Source organism: Letharia columbiana (assembly GCF_014066305.1).
Source record: "Letharia columbiana isolate WasteWater2 chromosome Unknown Sc0000005_s0, whole genome shotgun sequence".
NCBI classification, from domain to species: Eukaryota; Fungi; Ascomycota; class Lecanoromycetes; order Lecanorales; family Parmeliaceae; genus Letharia; species Letharia columbiana.
In genome coordinates this window covers 569,454-594,644 of record NW_023501041.1, presented here as the reverse complement: position 1 = coordinate 594,644, position 25,191 = coordinate 569,454, and the positions used below count along the sequence as shown (strand labels likewise).

The following is a 25,191-nucleotide window of genomic DNA, read 5'->3' as shown; positions in this document are numbered from 1 at the left end:
ATATTAAAGATAAAAATAAATTTATTATTAATTAATTATAATTTATAAAATTATATTAATATTACTTTAAATAGTTTATTTATTTTAATAAAAGATATATTTATAAAGCTTAATATTAAAGTTTTAATATTTAAAAAATAGTTAATCTTAATTTATTTTATTAATATAATAATTTTTCTATAAAAGTCTAATTAATATTTATTTTATAAAGAGATTTTAATAATAATAATATACGCGGATAGAGAGATAAAAGCGAGTATTCTTTCTATTTCTAACTCTTTAATTCTTATATATAAGACTTTTAGATTTCTAATAATAATTTAATTAAAAATATTTAATTTTTTAATTTTTATAATAATTCGATAAAGACGTTCTTCTTTATATTAACGACTTTTAGAATTATATTAATTTATTATTTTATTAATAAATTTATACTTTTATATAGAATACTATTATCGCTAAAATAATTTTTAATTTTTAGATATTTAAAATATTTATCTTTTTTTAAATTTTATCTACTAATAATTTAAAATATTTATATTTTTATATATAAGAATTTTCGATAATAATATTATTATTTCTTTTAATAAAGAAAAGATTATACTAATTATTCGAGAGAATAAAATTCTTATTAATTTTATTAATCTTTTTTTTACTTTTTAAATCTAATACGTTATTAATAGTTTAAAGATCTATATTTAATATTTATAGAAAAATAATTAATTCTTAAAAAATATTAAAAGATTATTCTAAAATTTAATATTTTAGATATATAGAGATTAATTATTTTAGATTTAATATTTTATAAATATTAATAAATCTTAAGAAAGTAATAGCTATAGAGAATCGTATATAGAAATTCTTAAATAATTTCTTTTTATCTATTACTCTTATATTAAATTTAAAATTAAATATCTTAATATTTAATTTAATAATCTTATTATATATTTCGAATATATTATTTAATTTATTAATTATCTTTTAGATAATTTAATATAGATCTAAGATATCTTTATTTACTCTTATTTTAATAATATTATATATAGTAAATTTATAATAATTTTATATATAATTAATTTTTTTAAATTTAATAAGAAAGATTATAATACTTTATTTAAATTTCGCTTTAAAATATTAATATTAGCTATTTTACTTATCTCGATTATTAATATTATAAAAATTCGAGATATCGAAATATTATTTATTTAATTCTATATTCTTTACGCGATTCGTAATAAGAGTATAGCGTAAATTTTAATAAAGATTATTAATAAGAATACTTAACTAACGAGGTATAACCTCTATATTTTTCTTATCGAAGTTTTTTAAAATAATTAATATATAAAACTATTACTTCTTTAACTATTACTCTTTATATTTTAAATCTTATTTAAATTTTTTATTTTCTTTAATAAATTTTATAGTATTAATACGATATCTATTACGTAAACCTCGAAGTTTATTATTAATTTCTTACTTATAGAATAATTAGTTATTACTATTATTTAGCTAAATAATAATTATTAATACCTTTATCTTAATATAAGCGATATTCTAGTTAAATTCTTTATTTTATTATTAAAGTATCTTAATATTACGATTAATAGTTTAAAAGCTTTCTATTAATATCTTTAATCTATTATATTAAATATTAAAAGTATTAATAATACTTTTTATAAAATTTTATAAATTAATAATAGAGATAAAGATTATAATTAATTCTATTTTAATAATATTTATAAATTATACTTCGATATAATTTAAATTAAGTTTAATAGTATATCTTCTAGAGATAAAACGCTTTCTTTTTTATTATATAAATAATCTAATAATATTTAAGATCTTCTTATTAAAGTTCTTAAGTTCTTTTAAATAATAACGTATTTATAACTTATCTATAATAATTTAACTTTAAATATTATCTAAATTTAAGATTAAGAGTTTTATAGCTAATATTAAATTAGTAAGAATATAAAAGAGATTTAATCTAAAGTCTATTTCTTTTAATATATTAAAGATTTTTTTTTTTTAGATTCTTATTTAATTTAGTTAGATTAGTCTTTATATAAATAAAAGATTTTCTTTTAAATAATCTTTTAAGTAATAAGCTTCTTTAGTTATAGTTACTAACTTCTTAATAATATATTCTCTTCTTAATTATATATTTAATATAATTAGTAAGTAAATTATTATCGCTCTAGAAGAAAGATAAATAATATTATATTAAGAATTTAATAATATATATAATAATTCTATATTATAATATAAAGAGAATACTATCTATATAGAATTATTATAAATATAAACTTTATAATAAGATAGAAAGATTAAAAGATCTTAATACGCTAAGCTTAATTAGATTATAATATAAGTAAAGTTATTAAAATCGTAATATAATAATAATAACTTACTATTACGATACGCTAAGATATTCTTTAAAGCTATTACTTATTTAGATCTAGCGTAACTTAATATCGTATATATCTACTCTACGTATATATAGAATAATTAATATCTTTTCTATTATATATTAAATTATAATATAGTTATATATTATCTTCTAATACTTACTATTAAAATAGATTAAGTCTTTATTATTATCTATCGACGTTAATAAAGAAAATAAAATCTATAATATTAAAGAAATAAATTAATTTAAATTAGATAAATAAAAGAATAATCTCTTAAATAAAAAAAAATAAAAATTTTAAAAAAATAAATATAAAAAATAAATATAAAATAAAAAATTTATATTATTATTAATTATTAAAAATAATTAAATATTTTTAAATAAAATTATATTTTTTTTTTTTTTTTTTTTTTTTTTTTTTTTTTTTTTTTTTTTTTTATTAATTTTTTTAAAAATTTTTTTTTTTATTATTTTTTTTAATTATTAATAATATTTTTAATAAATAAAAAAAATTTTAAATTTAAAAAAAAAAATATAATATAAATAAATATAATATTTTTATTTAATTTATTTTATATTATTTTTAAAAAATATATATTTAATTTATAAAATTTAATATTTAAGTTTTAAAAAAAAAAAAAAAAAAATAATAATATTTTTAAAAATTTTTTAATTTTTTTTTTATATTATAATAATTAAAATTAGCGTATTAAGATATTTTAATCTTTCTATCTTATTATAAAGTTTATACTTATAATAATTCTATATAGATAATATTAGTATATATAAAAGAATAAGATAGAGCTAAAACCTAAAAATCTTAAATTTATATATATAGTTAATTATAAATTTTAAATATTTTCTTAATATACTATTATTCTAATATTATAATAAAACCTTAACGAAGATATCTTCTACTATATTATATCTTCTTTTTATCTATAGAATTCGATAATTATTTTTTATTTATATTAATATCGTATCTATACTAGTTCTAATATTATAATAAAACTTCTTTATATACCCGACGAAGAGAAACATATACGAGTTAATTAATATATACTTACGTCTATTCGAATTAGCGAATGAATAATTAATAAATAAACGCGCTAATAAGAGCTTTATTAAGATATTAACTTAAGATTAAGATATTACGACCGATTAAGATTAAGATAAAAACTTAAGATATCGTATTCTTAGATTAATCTATTAAATAGATAATTCGTTTCGATATAACGAAATGGCCTCTAGATAGTAGAAGAAATAAAGCATCGCTAGACCATTCGTAGAATTAGCGAATCGAAAAGAACTTATTAAAATATTCTATAGTAAGTCTACTATAATGACGATGGAAATAGCCTTCAAAAACGATTATGATTTAGATCTCTTTATTAAGTATATCGATAATATATATAATAAGTCTACTATTAAATAATATTTAATATATTTAATTCTTTCTAGTCTTTTATCTTTCTATTAAACTCTATAAATTAACGAGTATATAAATTTACGAAAGTAATCTATATTAGTTAGATTATTAACTATTAAATACTCGCTATAATAGCTTAAAACGAGTATATAAGAATTAATAGCTTAGAATAGATAGATTTACGAGATACTTAATAGTCGAAGTAAGTACTGAAGATCGATAGTCGAGACGATAGGCTTATAAGACGAATAAATATAATAAATAGTACTACGAAGTAAGATAGCTACGAGTTAAGATAAAGAAGATAAAATAAAATAAAGAATAAATTTTTAATAATAAGAGTATAAGAGATATAGAGTAAATCTATAGTAAAGCTTCTAGACTAGACTACTAACGGGTATTAGAGGTAAATATATATATTAAATTTTCTTTAATTCTATCGAAGGATTATAATAAGAAGACTAGGTAAGAAGAAGAACTCGAAGAATCTTATTAGTACGTAGATAAGATATAACTAATATCTTTAGAATCTCTAAAGAATAATATAAGATAGATATAGTATAGTTAAGACTAGTATACGATTCGATAAAATCTCGAATATAGTATTTTTAAACGAATTAAAATTATTCGATATTTAACTACTATTACTATATCTCGATAAATCTTCTTTAATTAAGACTTATAGAAATTATAAATATTTAGAGATATAAGATAAGTAATAAATCTATATCTTCGATTTATTAGCTATAGAGGCTATGGCTATTTAAGAGAGAGAAGTACTATTATGAGCGTATTCTTAATATATTACTTAGCTCTATAGCTAGCGAATCTTAACGAAGATATTCTCTATTATATTATATCTTCTTTCTATATATATAATTCGATAGTCTTATTATTCTATTCTATCTTACTTATATTAATATCGTATTTATATTTTTTTTTTTTATAATTTTTTTTTTTTTTTTTTTTTTAAAAAAATTTATTTATATTATTAATTTTTTTTTTTTTTTTTTTTATATTTTAATAATTTATTAATATTTAATTATTTTTTTTTTTTTTTTTTTTTTATTATTTTTAAGAATTTTATTTAAAATATTTATATTTTTTTTTTTTTTAAATTTTTTATTTTTTATAAAAATTTTATTTTTTTTTTATTTTATTAAATTTTTTTTAATAAATTAAATTTATTTTTATTTTTTTTTTTTTTTATTTAAAATTATTTTTTTTTTTTATTTATATTTATTTTTTTTTTTTTTTTTTTTTTTTATATAATTAAATTTATTTATTTTTTTTAAAATTTAATTAATTTTTTTTTTTTTTTTTTTTTTTTAATATTTTTTTTATTTTTAATTATTTTTTTTTATTTTTAAAATAATTTTTTTTTTTTTTTTTTTTTTTTTTTTTTTTTCTTTCTTTCTAAATAAAAGTTACGTTTTTTTTTTAATTAAATTAATTTTAATATAATAAAAATTTTTTAATAATAGTGAAAAAAATAAACTCGATAATACGATTATATTCGATCTCTTTACTAAGTATATCGATAATATATATAATAAGCCTACTATTAAATAACATTTAACATATTCGATTCTTTTCTTATCTCTCTATTAAATCTACGAATCGATAATGAGTTGAGATAAAGAATGGAATGGATGGACTTGATGGTAAGAGCATGGGAGATATAGGGCAAATCTACAGTGAAGCTCCCAGGCCAGGCTGCCAAAAGGTGTTGGAGGTGAATGCATGCGTTGGATTTTCTTTAATTCTACCGAAGGACTATGGCAAGAAGGACTATGGTAAGAAGGACTATAGCAAGAAGACTGGGTAAGAAGAAGAACTCGGAGAATCTTGCTGGCACGCAGGCAAGATATGGACTATATCTCCGGGATCTCTGCAGGGTAACATGGCAGGCATGGCACAGTCAAGACCAGCATGCGGCCCGGCAATACCACTACACCTCGGCAAATCTTCTCCAGTCAAGGCCTACAGGGACTATAGATGTTTGGAGACACAAGGCAAGCAGTAGGCGTGCATCTCCGGTCTACCAGCCATGGGGGCCATGGCTATTGAGAGGGGGGGGTAGTGTTACGAGCGTACCCTTGACACACCACTCAGCCCTATGGCTAGCGGGCCTTGGCGGAGGCATCTCCTACTATATCATGCCTCCTTCCCACCTACATAGTTCGGTAGCCTTATTATCCTAGTTCTACCTCACCTATACTAGTATCGCATCTATGCTAGTTCTAATACTACGCTCTTTAATTAAACCGGCTAAGTTAGCCCGATAGCTCTCTCGCGCTTTCCTTATTAAAAATTTATATATAGAAGTTTTATACTTTAAAGTACTTAGCTTGCGATATATATAGTTACTTTATAATTTCTTAAATTATAGAGCTCGCTTTACGCTTTCTAACGCTATAAAAATTATAAAGTTTAATCTACTATTAGTAAATTAAATAAATATTTAAATATTAATATATATAAAAGAATAAGATAGAGCTAAGCTATAAAATCTTAAATTTATATATATAGTTAATTATAAATTTAGAATTATTACGCTCTTTAGTTAGATTAGCTAAGTTAGCTCGCTAGCCCTCTCGAGCTCCCTTATTAAAAATTTATATATAGAAGTTTTATACTCTAAAATAACTAGCTTTCTATAAATGCTATTTCTTTATAATTTCGTAAATTATAGAGCTTAGTTTACGCTTTCTAACGATATAAAAATTTCGAAGTTTAATCTACTATTAATAAATTAAATAAATATTTAAATATAGTAGTTATAATAGTCATATCAGACGCGTTTAAAATCGAATAATAATTCTTTCACCTATTTATTTATTTATATAATCATTATTCTTTTACTACTCTATTAGTTCTATTAATTTCACTAATATAAATATAATCGTTCTCGATACCCCTTACGAAAACGTTACTAAACGCTTTAGGCACATATACCCCTTTTATCCGCCTCTTAAAGCCCCTACTAACGCGAATTTGTTACTGCTAGTAATCGAGGTCGTAAGCGAGCCTAATAGCTATCTACTACTGCTTATAAACGTGTTAGAAAACCCTCAAAAAGAGCCCGAACAGATTTACAGCCATCGTCCTCCCTTATATACTACTCGACCAGCCGCTCAGTTAACATTACCTACTCTATCAGCTCAATAATCCACTCAGTCAGCCATTTAGCTAACCATTTAGTCTGATACTCTACAAGAGGAGGAGTAAGAGGAGGAACTATAACAGGTAAATGCGGAGAATACTGTGGAGAACACTACGGAGAACACTGCGGAGAAACCAAGCGGCAACAAGGCCACCATCGTCAAGAACACGGCTCAGCTCTCCGAGATCCCACGTTATATACTCTCCACGGTTCCACATCAAATCATCACTTAGCAAGCGGAGAACACCACTGCAACTTGGCCTGTTATCCCCACTGCATTAAGGAGTAAGAGAAGGAACTACAACAGGCAAATGCGGAGAACACTGCGGAGAACACTATGGAGAACACTGCGGAGAAACCAAGCGGCAATAAGGCCACCATCGTCAAAAACACGGCTCAGCTCTCCAAGATCCCACGTTATATGCTCTCCACGGTTCCACATCAAATCATCACTTAATAAGCGGAGAACACCACTGCAATTTAGCCTGTTATCCCCACTACATTAAGGAGTAAGAGGAGGAATTACAACAGGCAAATGCGGAGAATACTGCGGAGAACACTATGGAGAACACTGCGGAGAAACCAAGCGGCAACAAGGCCACCATCGTCAAGAACACGGCTCAGCTCTCCAAGATCCCACGTCATATCAGTTATCCACTCAGTCAGCCACTCAGCTAGCCACTCAGTCTGATACTCTACAAGAGGAGGAGCAAGAGGAGGATCTACAACAGGCGAATGCGGAGAACACTGCGGAGAATATTGCGGAGACAGTCATCAGCAGCAGTGATACAACAGGCCTACTCTCCACGATCTCACACCAATCCACTCAGTCAGTGTAAGAGAAGTCACTACAGCACCTCGGCGAAGAGAATTAACGAATTTTTCACTTTCTATTTAAAGTAATCGATCGAGTCTAATAAAGAAAACGCTGGGTATTTCTACTATATAGAAGCCTTATTATATATTTAAATTATCAAATATCTATATTATTCGAAAGAACCTATATTAGATAGTCTACATTATTAACGATAGTTTAATTTATTAAAAAACGAGTCCTCTATATCGAATATAAGAAATCGTTCTCCGCTTACCCTCCCTCGCAATAATTCTATAATTATAAAATAAACCCCCTAGGCGGAGTGGCATCATTCGATAAAATTACATTCGAAGTATTTACGGTCTTTACGGCGATCTAATTAGTTAAGAAATAGGTGTATTAGACCCCCGCGAAGAAACAACACATTTCGACTCTCAATACAGAGATCTGCTACCCTTCTCGACTCGCATACGCCTTTATAGTATCAGAACTTCAGAGACCTCTTCGATTCATCTTTATCTACATTTAACACATTATAAGTTTCTTAAATTCTTACTTAAATTTACCTATATTAATATTAAAATACGTCTCTTTATATCGCCGATTATCTATATATTATAGTTAGTCTTATCTTATATATAACGATCTATATAGAAGATATTCGCCTTTAAATTTACTACGACTTTATATATTACGTATATAGCGCTCTCTATCTACTAAGAATCTTTATTAGCGATTCTATATTAATTAAGAGAAGATATTAAAATAATAATAGAAGACGTAGGGTTAAAACTCGCCTAGGATCTCTATTCCATCCTCATCCCCACCTTTATTCATTCTACGAGATTTCGAAGTATTTAGAGTAAGTCGATATTAACTAAGTTCGCTATAATTAGTTAGATAGCCACTTAGCCTAAGGCTATTAGATTTATCTATCTTTATAAATACGAATTTAATATTATTCGATAATTGAAAAATAAGAATCTAAGATAAGCTTACTTATAATAATAATTATTTTCTTATCGATACTTTTAAAATTATCTACGTTATAGCGAGACTTAAAGGGAAAGCCAGTTAGTACGTATCTATTAGACGACGATATCGCTTATACTCTATAGTCGATAATCTTTTAGATTATTTAAGCAACGTATATAAGATACTCTTATCTATTCTTAAGATAATCTATTAATATACTTACGATAAAATAAATTAAGAAAGTTAACTATTTCTTAAATTCTACGATAATTTTATTAAATATATCGAATATAATTTTAAGAATAAGTATCTAATAGACGATATATGAAAGAAATCGAAACTTCGTTTCTATAACTTAATTAATCTATTAATAAGAAATTGAACTACGCTTTAGTTAAAGAAACGTATTATAAAAATGCAGCTTTAATATTAATAATCTACTAAGGGATTTATCGAAAAGAAGGCTAAAAGATTCGCGGAGTAATACGTAAAAGTAAAGGCCGAGACTAATATAAAGAAGGATAAGAACTAGGCTTATGTACAAAAGTATGGCAAATACTCCGAACCCGATATAAATTTCGACGAAGCATACGAGCTTAGTTGCTAGGGCTTCCTATGATCAGCATGCGGCCCGACAATATCTCAGACATGGTGTTTTTTCGACGAATTAAAATCATCCGATGTCTTTAGAATAACTTTCTTTTTTCATATTCGGAAATCGATTCCCTAGGCTCATCTTGCTTATTAATAGCCTTATGTCAGACCCATTAAGTAGACACCCCTTGTTATTATATGCCTAAAGAGCTTTCGAAGTTATAGTGCGTTATCTATAAACCTCACTGTCGCCGTTAATAGCCTTAATCGATATCGGCTATATAGCGACCTATAAAGAAACTTAAACCGGAATTATTTAATATTAATTTAGAGTTTTAGCGTCTACGGCTCGATTCGGTTCGAGAGACATCGACTAATTAGATTATATTATTTTATCGATTTCTTCTTTATTATATTAGATAGCCATTATATAATAAATTCTTTTTCGATTATTATTTATTTAATTCTTTATAAATTCTCATTAAATTAAAAGCCCCTTAATATTATAATAAAGTACTATCGATAACGCGCTAGTAAAATCTCCGAGACGCGATATTACTATCGTCGTCGTCGTTAGAGAAAAGATATTAATTTAATCTAATATACTAATATTAAAAGTTCTTTATTTTTATAGATTTTCAGCGAGCATAATATATATATATACGATAAAATTATTTAATTCTTTCGAAGATCTATAATAGATAGATAGACTAAATAAAAGAAGAACTTAAAGAATCTTATCGATACGTAGATAAGATATAACTATATCTCCGAGATCTTAATTATCTCTAGTTAAGGTCTATACGAACTATAGATATTTAAAGATATAAGATAAGTAATAGATCTATATCTTCGATCTATTAGCTATAAAGACTATAGCTATTTAAGAGAGAAGAGTAGTATTACGAGCGTATTCTTAATATATTACTTAGCTCTATAACTAGCGAGCCTTTTGCCATCAAAAATCCATCCTTCGTTTCATCTCGTCGATTCGTAGAGTTTAATAAGAAGATAGGTGATAAGAATTTAAATGCCATTTGGTAGCAGGCTCACTGTGTATGTTGTCGACATGCTTAGTGAAGAGGTCGGATCGTAATCGTGTTGCCGGGTCTGTTCCCGCCATTATAGCAGGCTCACTATGTGTGTTGTCGACATGCTTAGTGAAGAGGTCGTACGTTTACTGCTATTATAGCAGGCTCACTGTAAGTGTAGAGATGTTGATTATTTCTTTCGATTCGCTAGCCGTACGAATAGTCCAATACCTTATTTATCTCTCGACTACTATTTGCCGAGTCTAATTCGCTTTGAAATCGAATTACCTGTCTAATAGGCTTACCCAGAAATACGATGACTTAACTTAATTTCTTATCAAAGCCCCTATCAGCGTATTTCTTTGAATTCGTCCGCTAATTCGAATAGAGTATATTCGATTATATTTCTCTTCGTCGGGTATACGAAGAAGCTTTATTATAATATTAGAACTAGTATAAATACGATATTAGTATAAGTGAGATAGAATAAAGATAATAAGACTATCGAATTATATATATAGAAAGAAGATATAATATAATAAGAGATATCTTCTATTAAGACTCGCTAGTTATAAAATTAAGTAATATATTAAGAATACGCTCGTAATATTAAGAGAGTAACTTTAATATTATTAACGTCAGCTTTAAAGATAAAAATTAATATACGTATATCTTCTTTTCATATATATATACTCTCTTTTAATATATATATACCCTCTTAAATTCGATTAGCTTTCGCGCGGCCGCTAGCCGCATAAGGTATAAATTTCGCATATAGCTTTCTAGAAAATATTGCCGAGACTCTTAATAATAGCAAGATAAGCCTTTCTAGATCTCTTCTAATAAAGTTTAAAAGATTAGACGATTTAAAATCGTCGAATAGTAAGATCTTTAGATTATTCTTCTATGGCGATAGCTGATTAGCTAACTACCCTCTCTCGTTACTATTAGAAATACGCCTATCGTACTCGAATATTTACTATCTATTAATTATTTAATCTTTCTATAACTAGAAGATATTAAATATAATCTCGTTATTCTATATATAGACTAACGTATTATATTTATCTCGCTATCGACTATCTCGCTATAACTATCTCGCTATCCGCCTCGTATAGCCTTATCTCTTTTAACTATATATAAGATTTATATCTTATACGACTAGCGGCCGCGCGAAAGCTAATCGAATTAAGAGGGGTATATATATATTAAAAGAGAGTATATATATATAAAAAGAAAGTATACGTATATTATATTTCTTTTTCTTAAAGATATTCTTTTCGCTTATCTAGAAAAGTAAACGTTTTATATTTAAGAGAGAAGAAGAAGATAGAAAGCTTCGAGAGGGGTAATAATAATCTAAACGCGTTAAAATAGATAAACTTACTTTATTCGCTATCGCTAAAACTATTATCTTCTTTCTTAAATAATAAAAATTCGTTTAAGTACTCTACTTTCGAGGTATAATCTCGATTAATATTCTCGAAGTTATTATTATATTAATCGAGCTTCTTTTAAATATTCTTAAAGTCTTTATATTATAAGAATTAACGTATAAGACGAAGATATAATATTAAGACTATTAAGAATAATATACGCGAAGATTTAAAGTTAGTTCGATAATTATATATTTTAAAAATAACTCTTACTTATTTTTACTAAATAACGCTATCTCTTAATAAATGAAAATATAATCTTAAAATAATATTAATTTATATTTAAAATATATAAAATATATATACGATTTCGTTTAGTAACTCTATTTCTAAGGCTAAGTTAAAAACGTCGTAAAAAATTAAGAAAATTATCTTCTCTATTAGTAATTATTAAATTTTTATAATTTTACGTTATTATAATAAAAGATATTTACTATTATTATTATATAGACTTTAACTATTATTAATACTTTTATTACTCTCGTTATTATTATTAATATTTCTATTAATATCTCTATTAATATCTCTATTAGTATTTTTATTAATAAGATTAAAGTTAGAGTAATTCTAATATCTATATATATATTAATTATAAATATTTATTATTTTAGCGTACTTAGTCTTATTTTACTAAAAAATAAAACTTAAAATTTATTTTTAAATATTTTAAAAATATATTCTAAAAATATAATAATCGAATAATATTCTATATATATATAACGCTAAGTTAAAAATAAGTAGAGGTTATTTTTAAAATATGTAATTATCGAATTAGCTCTTAATAATAGCGAGATATATTAGAATTAATATAGATGCGATATTAGTATAAGTAAGGTAGATTAAGAATAATAAGACTATCGAACTATATAGGTGAAAAGAAGATATAATATAGTAGGAGATGTCTCCGCCAAGGCACTAGGCTATAGGGCTGAGTGGTGTGTTAAGGATACGCTCGTAATAAGGTGTAGGAGGGTAGAGGGTGGTGATAGCGAGATATAGGGAAGACGGTAAGATCAGCTAGGACATGTCCCCTATTTACTACTACAATCTCTTACTAATTAAGGGAATATAGCTAGGTCGACCTAATGGCTCTCCGGTACTATATACTAGCGTTGGCTGAGGTTTAGAAGCACTCGGATGTCGCGCCGTCTCAAAGGGCTGCTTGGGCCATGCGCTTCTAACAGTGTCGGGCTTGTGGGGTATGAGTAATCTTAGAGTCTTCATTATTATCTACAGAGCTGCCTTCCGAAAAGCTGGGTAGGACCTTCCGCTAGCCACCTTCACCTTTCTAGCCGGTAGGTACGACAATTGCGGCCCTTCCAAGTCTTGTAGATCGTGAAAATGTCTGATGCTTTTGAAACGATGCGTCATCTGATTGAAACTACCTTACTTCTTTTGAGTTCCTCACCCGCTACAAGTAGAAGACACTTCAAATGAGGCAACCTCCACAATTCGAGACGAGAGCCGTCGATATTTGGATGCTGTTAACGAAGATCGAGTAGGAGAGAATGAAAGTGCGGAGGATCAAGTTGGCAAGGACTAGATTTTGAATCGCCGAGCGCGTACTAAGGGCCCCTTCGGTAACCACATATTTTCAAAATATGTCTACATATTTTCAACTTTGGTTGTCAAACAGGGGTAAGATATTATGTTAAGAGTACTAGTATAATCGCGATATATACTCTAATACGTTTAGATCGCTATCGTTACTATTTAATATTCTCTTTATCTTCTATTATTTTTCTACTCGTAGTATTTAGAAGTAAGCTATTTCGCTTAATAGCGTCGAGAGAGTTAATTAATTAAACTACTTAGTTTATCGCGAAAATCGTAGTTTAATTAATTAACTCTCTCGGCGCTAGTAAGCGAAATAGCTTACTTCTAAATACTACGAGTATTAAATAAAAGATTTCTATTAATTTTAATAAGTAGAAATAATTATAAAAGAGAATCTATTCGTTAATAAGAGATTTAAGAGATTTTAAAAAAGCTCGCTAGTAATAAATATAATCTAATCTAATTAAAGATATTAATAAGACGAAGTAAAGAGAATTAGTTTAAATTATATAGATAATATTATTAATAAAGTTTTCTTTCTTATAAAAATTCTTAGCTTCGATAACGATAAATCTTTATTTTATTTTATATATCTTAAGAGAGCGAAAAGTCTTTATTATATAAATAGTTTTATTAATAATAATAAGATCTAGCGACGATATAATAGTAACAGCGAGATTATTATAAAATCGCGCTTTATTTTAATATAATCTTTATATAAATCTAGCGTAGTCTTATAATCGCGTTACTAATATTTTTTCTAATATAAACTAAGATTTAAAAGTATCTCGGAGCGAGAATAGCTCTTTATAAACCGAGGTAAATTTTTAGCGTCTTATTTATTCTTAGAAGCTTAGTAATAATATATAATAGACGGGCTATTAAAATAAGTAATAGTTTTATTAAGAAGAATAACGAGAATATTAAAGGCTAAGAGCCTCTTCGATAATTATATATTTTCAAATTATATTAATATATTTTTAACTTAGTATATTATATATATACGATTATATTCGATAATTATATTTTTACTTACTAGACTATATTATATATTAAAAATATATAAATTATAAGTTAATTTATAAATTAAGACTTAATATACGCTAAGTATATAGAAATAATAAATATTTATAACTATAATAGCGATATTTTTTATTTTTATAATTAATAGCTATATTTTATAACTATAATAGCTATATTTCAGTTATAGATAACTCTCTATTTAAAGAGATAGCTATAAGTATCGTTCTTACTACTATTTAATATTATTCTTCTTATTATAATAAGTAAATATAAAGAATATCTATTCTATCTAACTATATCTATATTAAAGAAATTTTTAATAGCTATTCTATAGTATAGTAGTAGTAGATATATTAGCTATAAGACTATTAAATAATAGATAGAAAGATAATTATCTAACTAGAAAGAATTTTTTAACTATTCTATATTCGATCCTTACTTAGCGGGATTACAGGGTTATCGAACGAAACCGTATCTATATTTTACATATTTTCAAGTGTCTACTAGTGCTATTTTGAGCCCACATTCATTTGCCAAGAGGTGGGGTAATATATGTTGGCATATTTTGAAAATATGTGGTTACCGAAGGGGCCCTAAGTCAACAATGAAAGGATTTGTAAACTTACTTTTGCTTGTAGGAATATAGGTACTACTAATCGTAGCAACTTTGTAATGAAAATAATCTTCTTAAAACCTCTTCTTGTCGAGTTCTCGTCGATGACTCGAAGAGGCCAAGACTGCCACCTATTCTGATGGTCAGCCGCCTCGGCCTGATGAGTAGAATCGAGAGGTGTATAAATCTCCAAGGCGCACGTCTGATGATGAGGTCTTTGGTTATATAATTTAGGCTGATGGACGCAGGAACATGGCATTACATTCATAGTCTGATCTCATGCTGCGTATCTGATTTTTTTTTGGGGGGGAATTTGGGGTGCCTCGTGTATGACTTTATACTTGCTGCAGTACTTGGTGATGGATTGCGGAAGCGCGCCGGAACTTGTCCACTGTGTAGCTAGCCCTCATGGTGGCAAATTAGCTTGGATATACTTTAAGTAGCCCACAAATCACTCCATAGAATCAATCCTTCATCCATTCCAACAGGAAGGAAGGAATGATACCTAGAAAGGGTTTCAGCGAGCCTGGTAGTAAGAGGTGTGTAGGTAAGCGTGGTAAGTTAATATTGTACACGCGAGGGGGCGTTGACTCGTATCAATGGTGCAGCCTTCAGCATCGACTCTGTCCTTCTGGGAGTCTCAATCACACGTAGCTTCCCTTCAGCTCATAGAAATATTCTCGCACGATTTTTAACATCCACGGGAATTCGGAAAGGTTCCTTTTCAAGGTCCCAGGAAATCTCTTCCAAGATTGTGATCTTAATGGAGGTCTCACCTGGGGGTCTAAGGCGTCCACAAAGACTTGAGGTTATCTATGAGCCCTCGATCCTGGGAGAAGCCTTATAGGAATATTGTCGCAGGGTTTCCAGGAAGACGCTCCCCCTTTTCGAAGGTTCCAGGAAATCTTTCCCAAGATTCTGCTCTTGCTGGGTGGACTGATAGAATTACGGTATGAGGGAGGGAAGAATAAGAGGGTAAAGAGAGAAAGATTTTGGTGTCGTAACGGAGTACAGAGTATAGAAGATGTGAGGCAGGTTAGAAAAAGGTCTACTCCTTCTCTCCTCCTCCTCCCACACCATCCCACCCACCATGCTTGACGGCCTTGTCCCCATCAAGGCCAAAGGGCACAAGGCGGGAGAGTACCAGTAGTGCTGCTCCAGTATCGTGAGGGAAGTGACGGCTAAAGACTGGCTATAGAATATACATGGCAAGGCCTCCAGCCAAAATACCGTTACGCGGGAGAAGCATGTCCAGGAGTGTTGCACGGCCTCCTCGGCAAGAAAGCTGGCAATCTATCGTTACACGTGACAACATTGTACTATGATCGCTGACGAATACTTCATTACATAGCATAATATAATGATAGCAACACAGCTCGGACTACTCAGTCTCAATAGCATACAGCACCACCACAATACTACCCGAGAGACACGTGGCTTGCATCCGAGGCTTCTAGTGTTGCAGCGAGCTCGAGGGACGATACCCACGATGGGGCCCAGTGAACTCTCATCTCATGATGACTCAAGGCTCCTCCCTTTCCTGCATGCTTATCCTGCGAGGTCTTGATAATCTTCCAAGTCTTCTGTGCATAGTGGAACTCCCTAGTAGACAACTAAATGGGCGTCCATTGTACCAAATATCGCCTGGCACGTTTCGCATACATTCTTCGACCTCGGTCGGTACGCTTCTGTAGTATTGTTTCTACCTCCCACAACCCGTCTTGAGATTCGACTCCCAGCGACTCCGAGACAAACGTATCCTCAAGAAAGATTCGTGTAGGTAGTGAAGAGGAAATTCTATCGGTCAGGCGGATAATGGGCTTTCCCTCTTGTGAGGTGGGGAAAGTCGATGGAACGATTAGACTGATAGGAATGTTGCTGTCGCTGCTAGGAAATGTTGGAGAGCCACGAGGTAATGAAATTGATTCTTAAGGATAAGCGAGTCGGTGAATTGCTAAAGACGACGGTCAAGTAAGCTCACTGCGCTGTCCGCAATCTTCGCACTTGAGGGCCGTTTCCTTTGTCACGTTGATACCTGCTTCTCTCGCGAACTCAGACCACCATTTCGGCATTTTACATATGGGGCATAATGACACGCGGAGGGAAAGCTGTTTTCTGCGGGCCATAGCAACATCGATAGGTGGTTCGTCTAATGTCGCAGTAGGCACGTCCGTCGTTGGCGCGGGCGGGTTATAACACCGAAGAATTTCAGGACGTAAACCAAGGACTTATAAGAACCTTCAGCTGGTACAAAACGCTCGCGTTGGTCATTTCAGACTCTAAATCATCAACCGAGAGCGCGAGAAGTCGTTGGACGGCTTGATGCGCGTGCCGCTACCCAATGCTACTCGAGACGGGCATGAGTAAATGGAATTACATAGTTGCCTCTTCCACGAGCTCAAACCATGGCCGGAGCTCGATCGTCGTAATTGAGGCTTGATGGTCACTGATTGGAGTAGATAAGCCCATGGATGGCGGCACAGTGTAGTCACATCAGCTCCTTCATCCCAGATAGCACCCAATCAGAATAATAGTCTGCGCATGGCTACTGCACGGAACTTTGTAGATCACAGCAGGCTGCCGCTCATGTGCAGAGCTAAAGAAGTCTCCTTCTCCCTCTCTAGATCCTATGTAGCTTTTTTGATTTCCTTCTTTTCCCAAATCTTCCGCGAATAGCCAATCGAGCGAGTCCCTATTTTCATTGAGTGTCAGTTTCCTGCACAGTGCCTGAGTCACGGGCGAGCTCACCGTCGTCCGTAGGTACAAAGATGTAATTGCGACGCTCGCTCGCGTCCATATTTTTCCAGCCTCCAAAAGGTGCGAGTGGCAATTTGTTTCCTCGTCATTCAGGGAACAGCCTCGAGCACCGTACTCTCGGCAATCAACCATACTAATGAGCCAATGACACGGTAGGAGGTGGAGAACGAGAAGAGCAATTGTTGTGAGCATGACCTTTATCAAGATTGCAATGCCGGCCGCGTCACAAAAACAGGTCAGCTGGTGGAGGCGCAGTGCAGTAGCTCGACGCCGCCCTCTGTTGTAGCTGCGCTTGACGGGGAGCAAGTGTTGAATCGCCAGCAATCGTGAAGCCTCGACCACCGTGAACGAAGCCGTTTTAGGATAACATCTCCGAGCCGTATGTCAGCTGGCAGGAGGCTGTACGGTATGACCTTCCTCCTGCATTGGTTCTGTGTTGAAGGCGCATTTCCAGCAGCTCGACGCCGCCGTCTGTCCCAGCTGCGCCTAACGGGGAGCAAGTGTTAAATCGCCAGCAATCGTGAAGTCTCGACCACCGTGAACGAAGCCATTTTTGAATAACATCTTCGAGCCGTGTGCCAGCTGGCCAGGGGCTGTGCGGTATTGCGTTTCTCCTGCATTGGTTTTGTATCGATCATGCCGTTGGATAGAAATCGTAGGCACTAACATCCTCGATTCCAGGCCCAAACCTCGATCAAGGGTAAAACCTCGATCAAGGGTAAAACGTACCGCATATGAGGTTCACATATCGTGGGGTCTAAGAAGAAGGATCCCGAGCAGAGTAACACCCAGGTATGAATGTGATGGAAAGACAGCGAGAGGATATCGAGGGGTTTAAATAATCGTCGTGATATTCTGTCAGATCACGCTCTACCCAATTAAGATCTAGCGTAGCCGTCTTGCCGAACACTCTAATTCACGTAGGCCGTGTGATGCCAAGCAAGAGCCCCCGGAACAAATGTTTCCCCGAAGTACCGATATCAGACGCGCCTTGGTGCGCAAGGGCATATGATACGTCAAAGTCAGTCTCAGGGAAAGGTGCTTCAAGCGGCCAAATTTTTGCTTTGTTTGGTCCAAAGCCGCAGTCGGCAAGATGAATCCCGCCGCCATGCAGCAACGATATGCCCAAAATTATCAACAAATGCCCCAGCGGTCACCCCATACATCCTCAACCAGACGAGGTCAGAGTAAGTACATCAACCATGATTCCATTGCCCCAGCTATATCTGAAGCTCACAATCATGCAGTACCCATCAATCCCGCCCACATGCCGCAAGATGCCAAAAAGATGCTCGACGCGCAAAACCAGGAGCAGATGAAACGGACCGCCGAGCAAGCTGCAAGTGCGAAACGGCGAGCTGAGAAACCGACAGACAAGGCTATGCCAGAAGGAATTGAAGATTTGATCGTTGGAGATGGGGTGCAGCAATACAAGAAAATGCGGGAGCTGGAGAGGAAGCTCGATGCTGTGATGATGAGGAAGAGGCTGGATCAGCAGGATTCATTACACAATGCTACGAAGAAGTACAGTACTGTGCGGATCTGGATCTCGAATACGGTGGAAAACCAGCCGTGGCAGGGGAGAGATTTAGACGAAAATGCGTTCGACTTTACAAGTGGTGTCGAGGCTACGTACAGGGTCAAGATTGAGGGGAGAGTGATTGAAGATGAGGATGCCGATGATGCTTCGGAGAAGGGCAGTGATGATGAGGACGAAGACAAGACCGGTGGGGACGCTATGGAATACGACGGCGCCCCTAGTATGGAAGTGCCAAAACAGCTGGCAAGCCGGCAACGAACAAAGCTCTCTCATTTCGTTAAAGCCATCACGGTAGATTTCGATCGGAACAAGAACCTCCAGCCAGATGGGACGACGCAAGTTGAATGGAAGAAACCGCAAGTGGCATTGAATGCAGCAGTGCTGCCTCCTCAAGCGGACTTCGACTGTCTCGAGTTCGAAAGGAAGAGCGACGAGAACATCAATTGCATGATCAATCTCTACCGTGACGAGATCCCTGAGCGCTGCACGCTGAGCAAAGAGCTGGCGAACATCCTCGACACCAATGAGGATGACCGCCCGTCGATTATCATGGGGATATGGGAGTATGTCAAGGCGATGGGGCTACAGCAGGACGAAGAAAAGCGGTTGATACAGTGCGACGACCGTTTGAAAGCCGTAAGCCTTTTCCGTACGCCCTCATTCCTTTCAAGAATGGCCACTGACAGCTCGCCAAATCAGGTCTTCAAACAAGATACCATCCACTTCCCACACATCCCCTCCCTCATCCTTCCCCACCTCACACCCCTCCCTCCAGTCTCCCTGCCCTACACCATCCGCGTCGACCCCGACTTCCACGCTTCCCCGACACCCACAATCTACACCCTCCGCCTCCCCACCCCGCCAAGCCTCCCTTCTCTGCCTCCCTCCCTACCTATCCTAAAACAGCTCTCCGCCTACGAAGAACACCTCGCCTTGCTAATCCAAGCCCTCGGCGCCTCGCAACGGAAATCCCAGTTCCTGGACGGGTACAAAAGGGATCCGGTCACGTTTGTGAAGAGGTGGATGGCGAGCCAGAAGAGGGATTTGGAAGTTGTCCTGGGGGAGAGCGGGAGGTTGGAGGGGGATGTGGCAGGGATGGGACTGGGGAGTGAGTGGAGGAGAGGTGGGCAGGACGGGGTTTGGGGGAGTGACCTTGTGAGGGAAGGGGTGGGGTTGATGGTGCAGAAGGGGGGGAGGGATGGGAGAGCTTTTTAGAGGGAGTGTGATGGCTGGTTCAAAAGTCAAGAAGGTTTCTGCAAAGGGGTTTGTGGAGTTAAGGGTATCATCGTGACCGAAAGGCCTTTGATTCTGGTGTACAATATTCCCAATGTTCGCGGCGTCCTTCAGTCCTTGTACCAGAGAAGCACGATCAGAGACGAGAGCCAGTTCGGCTGACTGTGTGATTGAAGCCCCGTCTGATGGATAGGGGTAAGCCAGTGCAACTCAGATGTACAGTGAGTACCGAGCGCCTTGTGAGTATTACCATAACATTCATACATCCCCGCGCAGCAGATGGCGAGATCCCTGCAAATAAGCTCCCAGTGCATCGAATCAGTCAATTAAGCCTCACCCTTGTGGTGCTTCTTCTTCTTCTTTTTCTTCTCCAACATCTCGACGGCACCAGCCTCGGCGTCCTCATCGTCCCTCTTTCTCTTTTTGCTAGTGTCCAAATCGGCTTTAGATGCCTTTCCGGCTTTCTCCGCCGCCTTCCTTGCCTTTTTTATCTCCTTTTTGCTAATGGCCATAGGCCTACCATCGGCTTCAAACTTGATCTCACCTCTCTCAAGCTTCCTCTTATACCGACTGATCGTAAGACCTGCCTTTTTGGCCAAAGCACCGAATTCTGCGTCGTCCCTTTCCTCCCGTCGCTCTATTTGCTCTGCTCGCTTCTGCCGTCGCTCCTTACGGTCGAGTCTTCGAGCCAATTTCTCTCTCTGGAGCTTTTTCGATTTGCTCCTGTCCTCTGATAACACGAGCTTTCGAGCGTGTCGCTCCTTCTTCCGGGCCTTCTTGGCTTCTTTGGTGTTTCCGGTTATAGGTGATTGCCAGTTGGTCTCCTGTTGGGTAGGGGAAGGTGGCGAGTCAGGAGTGTCCGCTGACACTGTTGATATCGTTTCAGACTTGTCGTTTCCGTTGGCCTCGTGATCTTCAACTCCATTGGTCTTTGCTGTCTTTGTGGTCGTTTCACTCGCTGCTTTAGGCTGGGTTGCCGGTGGAGATATTGGAGCCTCTGGCTCACCTTCCATTTCCTCGTCGGAGCTCTCTTCCTCTTCTTCGTCAGGGGCATTTTGGTCCTCCTGCATGGCATCTTCCACAACCTCTTCGATCGGCTTGATGTGATTCGACTCCTTCTTGTCTTTCTTCGACATTTGAGGTGCTGGCTCTTCGGCTACTTCTTCGATCAACTTCGGCTTGTCCTTCTTGGATTTCTTGGAGACTGGTTCAGCTGCAGCTGGCTCGTCACCAGCAAGCCCATCAGCATCCGGGTTGTATTTCCGTGCTTCTTTTACTTCCCATTTACCAGGCGTAAATGAGACACCGTTTGGAGCTATTGCGACACCCTTTGATCGTAGAGGCTTCCCTTCTAAACTTGCTAGTCGGCGCTCAATCTTCAGCCGATTGTCAACTCCAAGTGCAGATTTCTCTTCTTCTGTGACGAGATCCCCCTTGCCTTCTCCCTCTGCGCTCCAGTCCGCCAGAGCGTCAACGCGGAGTCCCAGCGCCGCCTTAGTGGCTAACATTCGGGCTATTTTGCCCTTGTTCTTCCCTGTAGCCTGGCCTATCAGGGATGCGTGGTAAATCAATCCATATTTGGGAGTGTCGTGCTTTGTTTTCAGAGCGCGAAACAAGGCCTTTTCAGCACCCAGAATCTGGATCGTACTTGCTGGACTCTTGGCTAGGTTCATGAGACTTCCCGCATGGGCAATTAGCCGAGCGCCGACGAGGTCGCCGACCAGAGCAGTCAGATTGGGAGCGATTGCGGCCATTCGAGCGGAGAGATAACCAGAGAGTTGCTGGCGATATTCGGTGAAACTGACAACCTGCTCGGCAAGCGCTTGAATGTTCTCAAGATCTTCAGTGGTAATCTCAGTACCCATGGAAACTTCTGCGGCAGCTTTGACCGCGGCCTCTATCTCTTCGGGCAGTATCTCCGCAAGGTCTGCTTTCGCAGCACTTGTTCGCATACCCATGCTTAGAATGACACGTGCGTAGGCAAGGTTATCGTTCACGATTCTGCCCATCTCGGGAAAATGCCAACCATACCATTCCTTGACACGCATTGCGTAGGTGTTCAACTCCTTGTCGAGATCATCTAAAAGCGAGATGGCCTGAACAATCATAGTATCTACCTTGTCCGGCGAAAATTTGAGCTTGTGCCTCGAGAGCGAATGTGAGAGACCTAGAGACATTGAGGAGATGTCTTGCGGAAGAAGGCCAGGGATCAAAGAAGGAAGGTGGTTGCGAATGGCTCGGTAGAGGTCTTGTGTACTGGAGTCGGATATGAGATTGAGGGACAATTGTGGCAGCTTGTTGATGGCATTGGCTGTATACATCGTCAACTAAAAATTCATGGTCTTGAGAACCAGTACTCATCGTACCGAGCTTAGGGTCAGCGACCGCCAGAGAGACTTTCTTTTCATCCTTGATCGAGTCTAACAAGCCCGACAGTCGAGGCGTAACTTTGCCCTCCACTAGAGCAGCGGTTTGTTCAAGGGCTGTAGCAGCGCTGTCGAATTTATGAAAATCTTTCAATTTAAGACTGCACGACAAGAAGAACGTGATTAGTACTGATCTGATCTAGTATCGTCCAACGCCTATAAGCCCCAAAATTGTTCGAATATACGTACAGGCTGCAAATGCCCTCAGCAGTCTCGTCTTCGGCTGCAAAGCCATCTTGCTTTAATATTTTTGAGCTCTTCGCTTTCAGAAGTGCGTACCCCACAGGAGTCTCTCTAAACGATTATTAGCGTGGAAGAAAGGGCATTGACAGCTTGTGTAGTGTGCATACTGAAGGATGAAGAGCCCCATCGTAGGCAAGAATGTAGGAGGTGGTTGCCGTTTCTGATGTTGCAGGTGCGCTCTTGCGAATGATATCCGAGAAAGTTTTCGTGAGGTTGGAGAAAATTCGCTAATTTCTAATGCGGCTTAGCTTCTGTTTCCGGCCTTGGCATTCTGCGATATCGAGCTCGACTGCATCTGCGACTCGCCCCACCAGGGTTCCTTTTGCTTAAAGCCATCCACTGCCATGGAAGGCCTCTTCTTCAACGTAAATGGCGGGTATGAAGAGCATTCTTAATCGACCATTATGAAAGTCCATTATTGATCATTGCAGGTACATTGAGGGAGTAGTACGAGGATATCGAAACAGTCTTCTCAACGGCCAGAACTACAGTAATCTTACACAATGCGAAACCATTGATGGTACGTGGCTCCCTTGTCCAAGGCAAAGCTTAGGCGCTCATTACCTGCAGATGTCAAGCTGCAATTGTCTCCCGCCTATGGCGATTTTCTCGCATCGCTACCGCCTAATCCATCCACCTCATCCCTCGCCAACAAGACTACAGACAAGCTAGTCGCAGAGTTCAGATACATCCAAGGGCAGGCCGTGGGAACTTTGGCAAAATTCATGGAATACCTTACATACGGCTACATGATCGATAACGTGGCGCTACTTATCACAGGTACCCTCCATGAACGAGACACACGTGAGCTGCTAGAAAGATGTCATCCCCTCGGATGGTTCGAGACGATGCCAGTACTTTGTGTAGCAACGAATATCGAGGAATTGTACAACTCTGTCCTGATCGAAACGCCGCTAGCCGCGTACTTCAAGGGTTCCTTGAGCCATCAGGACCTTGACGAGCTTAACATTGAGATCATCCGCAACACCCTATACAAGAATTACCTAGAAGATTTCTACAAATTTGTCACAGAGCATCCTGAGCTGAAAGACACTCCGACATCGGAAGTCATGGCTGAAGTGCTGGAATTCGAGGCCGATCGCCGAGCCATCAACATTACCTTGAATTCTTTCGGTACCGAGCTGTCAAAGCAGGATCGAAACAAGCTCTACCCGAGCTTTGGGGGGCTATATCCAGAGGGTACCTTGATGCTGTCGCGAGCAGACGACATTGAAGGCGTTTCACTTGCCGTCAGCGGCAACCATGACTACAAGTCGTATTTCGACAGCGTTGGCATGAGTGGAGGTATGGGCGGTTCTGGGCCTGGTAATATGAGCGGTGGTGGCGGCAGTGATGGAAAGAGTTTGGAAGATATGTTTTACCAGAAAGAGATGGAGATATCAAAGTCAGCCTTCACGAGGCAGTTCACTCATGCTGTCATATATGCGTGGGTAAAATTGAGAGAACAGGTACGTCGGCACTCTCCGGCTTGACACAAGATTATCTGACTAATTGGCGGATAGGAAATACGCAACATAACCTGGATTGCGGAGTGTATCGCACAGAATCAGAAGGAGCGGATAGGTAATTACATCAGTGTATTCTAAGCTTGAAGAAATAACTTTTGCGTCGAAGATGGCTGCATGTCATGAGGCGTTGTGGAATGTGCGTATCCCATTGCTTGGTGTTGGGCTTGGGATACCTGGGATAAGACTGTATATCAATGAGAAACTCACCCGAGTATCTCCCTTTTTCATTCGGAAGCTATGATGCTCTACAATCTCCCAGAAAGGAGATCAATACACGTCTGCTATCATGCTTTGATTGCTGTCTGATTTGAATCCCTCTCGATCTTTCATAGCAGTCCTCGGAGTGGAAGAAAGCTTTCAGCCGAGATATAGGATGCATGTTCGCCTCATTCCACGATAGGTTGAGCATCGC

The 25,191-nt window shown here is 35.3% G+C and overlaps 3 protein-coding genes across 3 annotated transcripts; 2 read left to right on the top strand and 1 right to left on the bottom strand.

The window, feature by feature from the left end:
- Positions 1-18,901: 18,901 nt before the first annotated feature.
- Positions 18,902-20,563, top strand: HO173_002566 (uncharacterized protein; the record flags this gene model as incomplete). The annotated part of the gene is made up of 3 exons (XM_037304498.1): positions 18,902-18,995; positions 19,056-19,984; positions 20,048-20,563. 3 exons carry the CDS (start codon positions 18,902-18,904, stop codon positions 20,561-20,563), a joined length of 1,539 nt encoding a protein of 512 aa, XP_037168591.1.
- A 344-nt stretch (positions 20,564-20,907) lies between these two features.
- Positions 20,908-23,377, bottom strand: HO173_002565 (uncharacterized protein; the record flags this gene model as incomplete). Its single annotated transcript, XM_037304497.1, has 4 exons — positions 20,908-22,892; positions 22,948-23,108; positions 23,197-23,301; positions 23,358-23,377. The coding sequence occupies 4 exons, from the start codon at positions 23,375-23,377 to the stop codon at positions 20,908-20,910; spliced, it is 2,271 nt and encodes a 756-aa protein (XP_037168590.1).
- A 217-nt stretch (positions 23,378-23,594) lies between these two features.
- HO173_002564 (uncharacterized protein) lies at positions 23,595-24,857 on the top strand (the record flags this gene model as incomplete). The annotated part of the gene is made up of 4 exons (XM_037304496.1): positions 23,595-23,626; positions 23,682-23,770; positions 23,821-24,719; positions 24,774-24,857. The coding sequence occupies 4 exons, from the start codon at positions 23,595-23,597 to the stop codon at positions 24,855-24,857; spliced, it is 1,104 nt and encodes a 367-aa protein (XP_037168589.1).
- Between the last annotated feature and the right edge of the window lie 334 nt (positions 24,858-25,191).